The 10000-nt window shown below is 41.7% G+C and overlaps 3 protein-coding genes across 3 annotated transcripts in view; 1 reads left to right on the top strand and 2 right to left on the bottom strand.

The window, feature by feature from the left end:
• Nucleotides 1-5548, bottom strand: part of plcxd3 (phosphatidylinositol-specific phospholipase C, X domain containing 3) — a 19757-nt gene extending 14209 nt beyond the window's left edge. The window contains exon 1 of the mRNA XM_087779170.1: nucleotides 5410-5548. Coding sequence (XP_087635296.1) covers nucleotides 5410-5512 — 103 coding nt within the window. The 5' untranslated portion in view covers nucleotides 5513-5548. The remainder of the gene's footprint in view (nucleotides 1-5409) is intronic.
• The window catches only part of ghra (growth hormone receptor a), a 191421-nt gene that overhangs the window by 59443 nt on the left and 121978 nt on the right, over nucleotides 1-10000 (top strand). The gene's annotated exons all lie outside the window — the stretch shown is intronic.
• The window catches only part of oxct1a (3-oxoacid CoA transferase 1a), a 28122-nt gene continuing 25572 nt past the window's right edge, over nucleotides 7451-10000 (bottom strand). The window contains exons 13-16 of the mRNA XM_087779020.1: nucleotides 9623-9698; nucleotides 8328-8498; nucleotides 7749-7850; nucleotides 7451-7685 (exon numbers count right to left, since the gene is read on the bottom strand). Of these exons, the coding sequence (XP_087635146.1) occupies nucleotides 7650-7685; nucleotides 7749-7850; nucleotides 8328-8498; nucleotides 9623-9698 (385 nt within the window). The 3' untranslated portion in view covers nucleotides 7451-7649. The remainder of the gene's footprint in view (nucleotides 7686-7748; nucleotides 7851-8327; nucleotides 8499-9622; nucleotides 9699-10000) is intronic.

The following is a 10000-nucleotide window of genomic DNA, read 5'->3' as shown; positions in this document are numbered from 1 at the left end:
ATGTGTAATACATAGATAGTTGAGGTGTAATACATAGATAATTGATGTGCAATACATAGATACTTGATGTGTAATACATAGATAGTTGAGGTGTAATACATAGATAGTTGATGTGTAATACATAGATAGTTGAGGTGTAATACATAGATAGTTGAGGTGTAATACATAGATAGTTGATGTGTAATACATAGATAGTTCAGGTGTAATACATAGATAGTTGAGGTGTAATACATAGATAGTTGAGGTGTAATACATAGATAGTTGATGTGTAATACATAGATAGTTGAGGTGTAGTACATAGATAGTTGAGGTGTAATACATAGATAGTTGAGGTGTAATACATAGATAGTTGATGTGTAATACATAGATAGTTGAGGTGTAATACATAGATAGTTGAGGTGTAATACATAGATAGTTGATGTGTAATACATAGATAGTTCAGGTGTAATACATAGATAGTTGAGGTGTAATACATAGATAGTTGAGGTGTAATACATAGATAGTTGATGTGTAATACATAGATAGTTGAGGTGTAATACATAGATAGTTGAGGTGTGATACATAGATAGTTGATGTGTAATACATAGATAGTTGAGGTGTAATACATAGATAGTTGATGTGTAATACATAGATAGTTGAGGTGTAATACATAGATAGTTGAGGTGTAATACATAGATAGTTGATGTGTAATACATAGATAGTTGAGGTGTAATACATAGATAGTTGAGGTGTAATACATAGATAGTTGATGTGTAATACATAGATAGTTGAGGTGTAATACATAGATAGTTGAGGTGTAATACATAGATAGTTGATGTGTAATACATAGATAGTTGAGGTGTAATACATAGATAGTTGAGGTGTAATACATAGATAGTTGATGTGTAATACATAGATAGTTTAATAGTCACCAACACTCCAGGACAGTCATGGTTGTGAAAGAAACACCATTAAATCTAATCTAATTCTTAAAAACATGTTGCAGCTGCAGGAAGTGATGTCATCAAACCGAGACATTACTTGATCAGTGTCAACTTTCAAACTTGAAAAAAACCACTTCCTGCTTCACCTCAAGATCACTCGACACCATCAGTCACTTCCTGCTGATCCAGTCCAGAGATCCACGGACGATAAAGAAATAAATAAAAATATTCCTTAAGTATTCATTAAATAATAACGTAATATGTATTATTTTATATTAACAACATAATCCATTCATAATATAATGCAATATATAATTTAAAAAACAACTAATAAATACAAATAGAATTCTGGTGAAATGTCAAGAGCAAAGAGTCGAGCTGCAGATGAAACACCTCGTGGCTGTTCCATGAATATACTCTATGAATATACATGTGTACTATATATACATATATATGTATATACTTACTGTGTATACACACACAAATATATACTGTATAAATATATATATTATAAAAACATAAATATACACATATACTTACTGTGTATACACACACAAATATATACTGTATAAATATATATATTATAAATACATAAATATACATGTATACATATACTTACTGTGTATATACACACAAATATAAACTGTATAAATATATATATTATAAATACATAAATATACATGTATACATATACTTACTGTGTATATACACACAAATATAAACTGTATAAATATATATATTATAAATACATAAATATACATGTATACATATACTTACTGTGTATATACACACACATATAAACTGTATAAATATATATATTATAAATACATAAATATACATGTATACATATACTTACCATAACATGATATATAATATATACATATGCAGTCACCAAGTAACACATCTATGATCAATGCTATTCGCTAACAGTACTAGCTGCAGTCACCCCGTAACACATCTATGATCAATGCTATTAGCTAACAGTGCTAGCTGCAGTCACCCCGTAACACATCTATGATCAATGCTATTTGCTAACAGTGCTAGCTGCAGTCACCCCGTAACACATCTATGATCAATGCTATTAGCTAACAGTGCTAGCTGCAGTCACCCCGTAACACATCTATGATCAATGCTATTTGCTAACAGTGCTAGCTGCAGTCACCCCGTAACACATCTATGATCAATGCTATTTGCTAACAGTGCTAGCTGCAGTCACCCAGTAACACATCTAAGATCAATGCTATTTGCTAACAGTGCTAGCTGCAGTCACCCCATAACACATCTATGATCAATGCTATTAGCTAAAAGTGCTAGCTGCAGTCACCCCGTAACACATCCAAGATCAATTCTATTAGCTAACAGTGCTAGCTGCAGTCACCCCGTAACACATCTATGATCAATGCTATTTGCTAACAGTGCTAGCTGCAGTCACCCCGTAACACATCTATGATCAATGCTATTTGCTAACAGTGCTAGCTGCAGTCACCCAGTAACACATCTAAGATCAATGCTATTTGCTAACAGTGCTAGCTGCAGTCACCCCGTAACACATCTATGATCAATGCTATTAGCTAAAAGTGCTAGCTGCAGTCACCCCGTAACACATCCAAGATCAATTCTATTAGCTAACAGTGCTAGCTGCAGTCACCCAGTAACACATCTATGATCAATGCTATTTGCTAACAGTGCTAGCTGCAGTCACCCCGTAACACATCTATGATCAATGCTATTAGCTAAAAGTGCTAGCTGCAGTCACCCCGTAACACATCCAAGATCAATGCTATTAGCTAACAGTGCTAGCTGCAGTCACCCAGTAACACATCTATGATCAATGCTATTTGCTAACAGTGCTAGCTGCAGTCACCCCGTAACACATCTATGATCAATGCTATTAGCTAAAAGTGCTAGCTGCAGTCACCCCGTAACACATCCAAGATCAATGCTATTAGCTAACAGTGCTAGCTGCAGTCACCCAGTAACAAATCTATGATCAATGCTATTAGCTAACAGTGCTAGCTGCAGTCACCCAGTAACACATCTATGATCAATGCTATTTGCTAACAGTACTAGCTGCAGTCACCCCGTAACACATCTATGATCAATGCTATTAGCTAAAAGTGCTAGCTGCAGTCACCCCGTAACACATCCAAGATCAATGCTATTAGCTAACAGTGCTAGCTGCAGTCACCCAGTAACACATCTATGATCAATGCTATTTGCTAACAGTGCTAGCTGCAGTCACCCCGTAACACATCTATGATCAATGCTATTAGCTAAAAGTGCTAGCTGCAGTCACCCCGTAACACATCCAAGATCAATGCTATTAGCTAACAGTGCTAGCTGCAGTCACCCAGTAACACATCTATGATCAATGCTATTTGCTAACAGTGCTAGCTGCAGTCACCCCGTAACACATCTATGATCAATGCTATTAGCTAAAAGTGCTAGCTGCAGTCACCCCGTAACACATCCAAGATCAATGCTATTACCTAACAGTGCTAGCTGCAGTCACCCCGTAACACATCCAAGATCAATGCTATTAGCTAACAGTGCTAGCTGCAGTCACCCCGTAACACATCTATGATCAATGCTAAGTGCTAAAAGTGCTAGCTGCAGTCACCCCGTAACACATCCAAGATCAATGCTATTAGCTAACAGTGCTAGCTGCAGTCACCCCGTAACACATCTATGATCAATGCTATTAGCTAACAGTGCTAGCTGCAGTCACCCCATAACACATCCAAGATCAATGCTATTAGCTTACAGTGCTAGCTGCAGTCACCCCGTAACACATCCAAGATCAATGCTATTAGCTAACAGTGCTAACTGCAGTCACCCCGTAACACATCCAAGATCAATGCTATTAGCTAAGAGTGCTAACTGCAGTCACCCCGTAACACATCTATGATCAATGCTATTAGCTAACAGTGCTAGCTGCAGTCACCCCGTAACACATCCAAGATCAATGCTATTAGCTAACAGTGCTAGCATCAGTCACCCCGTAACACATCCAAGATCAATGCTATTAGCTAACAGTGCTAGCTGCAGTCACCCCGTAACACATCCAAGATCAATGCTATTAGCTAACAGTGCTTGCTGCAGTCACCCCGTAACACATCCAAGATCAATGCTATTAGCTAACAGTGCTAACTGCAGTCACCCCGTAACACATCTATGATCAATGCTATTAGCTAACAGTGCTAGCTGCAGTCACCCCGTAACACATCCAAGATCAATGCTATTAGCTAACAGTGCTAGCTGCGGTCACCCCGTAACACATCTATGATCAATGCTATTAGCTAACAGTGCTAGCTGCAGTCACCCCGTAACACATCCAAGATCAATGCTATTAGCTAACAGTGCTAGCTGCAGTCACCCCGTAACACATCTATGATCAATGCTATTAGCTAACAGTGCTAGCTGCAGTCACCCCGTAACACATCCAAGATCAATGCTATTAGCTAACAGTGCTAACTGCAGTCACCCCGTAACACATCCAAGATCAATGCTATTAGCTAACAGTGCTAACTGCAGTCACCCCGTAACACATCCAAGATCAATGCTATTAGCTAACAGTGCTAGCTGCAGTCACCCTGTAACACATCTATGATCAATGCTATTAGCTAACAGTGCTAGCTGCAGTCACCCCGTAACACATCCAAGATCAATGCTATTAGCTAACAGTGCTAGCTGCAGTCACCCCGTAACACATCTATGATCAATGCTATTAGCTAACAGTGCTAGCTGCAGTCACCCCGTAACACATCCAAGATCAATGCTATTAGCTAACAGTGCTAGCTGCGGTCACCCCGTAACACATCTATGATCAATGCTATTAGCTAACAGTGCTAGCTGCAGTCACCCCGTAACACATCCAAGATCAATGCTATTAGCTAACAGTGCTAGCTGCAGTCACCCCGTAACACATCCAAGATCAATGCTAATAACATTTGTGTATTTTTATGAAATGTTCTCAAATAAACGTGTTTCTGTGACTGTTGTTGTCGAATCATGTTCTTTAAAACCTCATGAATTGAATCAAACACAGAAAATGTGTTTTTTGTTTAGTTTAACGTTAATTAAATTATTAACAAAATTATTACAAATAAAACCTTATTTTGTATTTATTTGTTTAGAAAACTATTTATTTCAAATGTGGTAAATATTAGTCCAGTATTGAAGTCGTATTTTTTTTTTTAAAACACTTGAAATTCTGACCAGGATTTCAAGAATTTAGTTTATTTTCAACACTTTAATTGATCCATAAGTTTACATTGATCAGGATATTGATCTGATGATTCTGATTAAATGAAACACCTGGTGATGCGTTCACTGACATCAGACACAACTATCGATGTTGAAGATGCGCAACAGGTTCTTCATTAAAACTACAGCAGTGAGAGGACAGTGAAGGCAACACGGCGCTCGTCGTGCTGCGTTCAAAGACCCTCACACGTGCATCCTCGCGGACGTCGACGCCACTCACCGGGGATCGCCAGGTTGGTGAGCGGAGTCTCGTGCATGTTCTGCGGCAGATTCGACATCCAGTCCGCGAAGCGCATGTCGGTCCTTCCGCGAGACGAAGCCATGCTGCCACAGCCGCTGAGCAACACCTCCAGGAGCAGACTGAGCCCAGGCTGCTCTCCTCCTCCTCCTCTCCTCTCCTCCTCCTCCTCCTCCTCCTCTCCTCCTCCTCTCCTCTCCTCCTCCTCCTCCTCCTCCTCTCCTCCCTCCCTCTGAACACCCGCAGATGATCCTCTCGTCATTCATGACACCACGTGACCCTCAGATGTTTGACTTCTCAAATCAAACGAGCTTTAAACGCACCACTGCGTGACGTCATCAACATGGCAGCCGAAGAGCCATGAGTCACATGTGAGTGACTCATGGACTCGTTTTAATGAGTTGTAAATGTGAGTCATCAAAGGTTTCTTCTCTGCAGGTCAGATGTTGATGACACAAGGATGATGGGTCTGTCCCAGCTACCTGGGGTGAGAGGCGGGGGACTCAGACACACACGACTCTTAATAAACCTCTTTAACGACACAATAATGTTTATTTCAGAGTCAAAGAAACACAACTAAACCCTCCTGAAGCTCCTGCTTTTTGCTCGTTTGAAAGACAAATGAAGGTCATTTTGTGAGTTTCTTCAAAAGTACAGTCGAGTGTCCGAGTCGCACGGGATGAGTATTAATAAGTATTTGTAATAATAGTGGAGAATGAGTTTTAATCCCGTGTGAATCTGAATGTCCGTGTGTGTAGTTGTGAAGGCGGCAGATACTCAGTGTACAGACTTCTAGACCCTCGCGATTGTGTTCATATTTACTTCCGTTTATTTTGAAGAGGTTGAAAAGGAAGTAGATCGTTGTCGGGCTCGTGATCCACACGACGAAAGTTCAAAAAACGTGCGCAAATTGCACAGTGTCCGCCTCGGCTTGGATCAGCGGCGGCGGCTCGTCTCTGCCGGCTGTCTTCGGCGTCGCCTCCTCAGGCTCGCGATCGCTGCACCGGCGGCGCCTCCGGTGTCGCCGCAGGAAACCGGGAAAATCAATAAATTTGACCAAAGAAGAAAATGAACAGGATGGCGCTGGGATAAGGTCAGGATCCTTCAGGAAGAACACTGATAAGATCTTGGACAAGAATGAAGATTAGAAATAGCCCTGAAGTTACTGAGGTCAGTCTGTTTTTTTGAGCAGAGGCTCCACAATGGTTTAAATGCATTAAAAACCCCTGTGGAAAGGGAGAGGTTCACCATATTGGTAACTCAGGGGCCAATTACATCAAATACTTTGATAAAAAGCCTACAAGGAAGGACGTCATCTGAGCAAGAGGAGGGTTTCATCTTGTTCACTAGTGATGAAACATCACCCAAAGATACAGCAGTGAAGGAAGACCAAGAGGAGGAGAGGGGCTCAGAGACAGCAGTGAAGGAAGACCAAGAGGAGGAGAGGGGCTCAGAGACAGCAGTGAAGGAAGACCAAGAGGAGGAGAGAGGCTCAGAGACAGCAGTGAAGGAAGACCAAGAGGAGGAGAGGGGCTCAGAGACAGCAGTGAAGGAAGACCAAGAGGAGGAGAGAGGCTCAGAGACAGCAGTGAAGGAAGACCAAGAGGAGAGGGGCTCAGAGACAGCAGTGAAGGAAGACCAAGAGGAGGAGAGGGGCTCAGAGACAGCAGTGAAGGAAGACCAAGAGGAGGAGAGGGGCTCAGAGACAGCAGTGAAGGAAGACCAAGAGGAGGAGAGAGGCTCAGAGACAGCAGTGAAGGAGGACCAAGAGGAGGAGAGGGGCTCAGACAGTAGGTTCCAAACAAAGGGGGAGAGATTTTCTCTTTGATCAAATTAATTTTGTCAGTAAAAATCTCAACAATGCATTGATGTCAGCTTCACAGAAGACAGGCGTGATTTGAGGAGCAGGAGACACGAGAGAATTAATCGTGTCAAACAACACCTACCAGTTTTCTGACGTAATCAGATCTGGAAGTTTCCACCATCTCATTGTATGAGCAAAAACAAACACAACAAACACAAGTTATATTCTTCTTTTTTATTGTTTGACTTTGTCGAGGTTTTCTTTCTACTGTTAAAAAAAGTTTAACATTTAAATCTTCATTTTGATGTTTCAGGAGATTCAATCAAACTTTATTTATAAGATTCTTGTAACAGGAAGTTCCAACACACTTGATTTCCTCATCAACTACGCGCTAGTGTCTACATTCAAAACTCCTTCCTCAGATCTGCTGCATGGGCTTGAGCTGCGGCGACACCTGCAGGACGACAGTCGTGTTGAGGGGCGCTCGGGTGGTCATAATGTTACGGCGGAGACTTGCCTGGAACGGAGCTCCGGTGCAGGCCCGGACGTCCTCGGGCGTGACCCCCTCCCAGACCTCCACCAGGGTCAGACCTCGAGTCTTGTCCACGTCGAACACAGCCTGAGGAGGCAGGAAGTGACACGTGACGAGTCTGACAGGCTGTCAATCACAGGTTCTGACTGACAGGCTGTCAATCACAGGCTCTGACTGACAGGCTGTCAATTACAGGTTCTGACATGTTTAGACATAAAAAGTTGTTCATCGAGTAGTTTTGGATTCACTCGAGATAAATTTTGTTTTTTGATTTTAAACATTTAAAATACATTTAAATCATCTTATCATTTGAATATAAATCATTCCTATAATTAAGTTTTAAACCTTTTATGGAATCATTACATTTAAAAGTATCTTGAACTGATTGAATATATAAATGTTCAGACAAAAGCAACCGAGCTCAGAGCTGCGTCAGCCAATCATGTGACAGGCTGACGGTCATGTGATTCAAACTGAAATATATATTCAATGCTTAAAAACAGCGTCTCACTAATAGCATCAAAGTCTAATCAGGTTGGAGTCTGGAGGGTCAAAGGTCGTGACCTTCTCGGTGATGATGCGGTCCACGCACTGCTTCCCGGTCAGCGGCAGCGAACACGAGTCCAGGATCTTGTGCTTTCCTCCCTTCGCTGAGTGTTCCATCGTCACGACAACCTTCGTACCGGCGCTCGCCACCAGGTCCATGGCGCCGCCCATGCCCTTCACCATCTTACCCTGAACACACCGCACAGGTCGGAGGTCAAGCCCTTCACCATCTTACCCTGAACACACCGCACAGGTCGGAGGTCAAGCTCGGCCAACTCAAGGTCAGAAGGTTCGTCTCCGTTGTGATTTTGCCAAATACATCATAAACGTTTGCTTATTCAACAAAACTATGGTCGAGTCGTTTTTTATCTTGAGGTCAAAGGTCACTCAGACCTTCATAGTAAAAGCATGTTTGGTCACATGATGTCAAGGTTACAGATGATGTCGTTTGTACCAAAACATTTATGAGTAAACGCTTCATTTAACCTTAAACTCATGGGTTAAAAGATTCACTAAAGGATCCACGACACGCTTCTGATCGTCCCTCGTTCATGACCTTGACCATGACCTTCACGATAACCTCGACAATGACCTCGACAATGACCTTCACGATAACCTCGACAATGACCTCGACAATGACCTTCACGATAACCTCGACCAGCACGACGTCTGATCCTCGACCAAAATATCTCCGAAGACGAGTCATGAGCTCAGAGGCTTTTTTGTGTTGCTATGACAACAACACATTTTCCACGAGCGGCAGAAATAACCGCAGCTTCATCCTCAGAGCGTGTTGTTGACGTGATGTCGTTTATACACGGATCAATACATGTTATTATTGATCGTGATGTCGTTTATACACGGATCAATACATGTTATTATTGATCGTGATGTCGTTTATACACGGATCAATACATGTTATTATTGATCGTGATGTCGTTTATACACGGATCAATACATGTTATTATTGATCGTGATGTCGTTTATACACGGATCAATACATGTTATTATTGATCGTGATGTCGTTTATACACGGATCAATACATGTTATTATTGATCGTGATGTCGTTTATACACGGATCAATACATGTTATTATTGATCGTGATGTCGTTTATACATATGTGTGTGTAAATGTGTGTGCATGTGTAAATGTCTGTGTGTCTCTGCTTGTGTGTGTGTGTGTCTATATGTGTGTGTGTGTCTCTGCGTCCGTCTCTGCTTGTGTGTGTGTGTGTGTATATATGTGTGTGTGTCTCTGCATGCGTCTATTTCTGCGTGTGCATGTGTGTGTGTGTGAGAGACGCAGTGGTACCGGGATCATCCAGTTGGCCAGGTCTCCATGTTGTGACACCTGCATGGCTCCCAGCATCGTCAGGTTGACGTGACCCCTGAAGACAAAAGGTCAGACACACTTTAGTCACGTGACCAGAAACAAGATGGCCGCCGCAGTAGACGGCAAATCACATGATCCGATGATTTCAAACGTCAGTCTGAGCTCGACTCGTCAGCCTGACGGACTCTTCATGACCAAACCATGCTAGAGAAGCTAAATGCTAACAACAACAACATGATCTTCACACTCGTTTAACTTCATGTTTGTTCTTTGCTTTAGTTTCTCAATGATGGGAGAAAAAAAACTTTGACCCTCGAAGACACTTTATCTCCAACACCTGCAGGTCACGAGAGGTCA

The sequence above is a fragment of the Callionymus lyra genome, chromosome 1 (genome assembly GCF_982586985.1).
Source record: "Callionymus lyra chromosome 1, fCalLyr1.hap1.1, whole genome shotgun sequence".
Classification (NCBI taxonomy): Eukaryota; Metazoa; Chordata; class Actinopteri; order Syngnathiformes; family Callionymidae; genus Callionymus; species Callionymus lyra.
The sequence above is the reverse complement of the archived record's forward strand: the minus strand, read 5'-3'. Positions and strand labels throughout refer to the sequence as shown.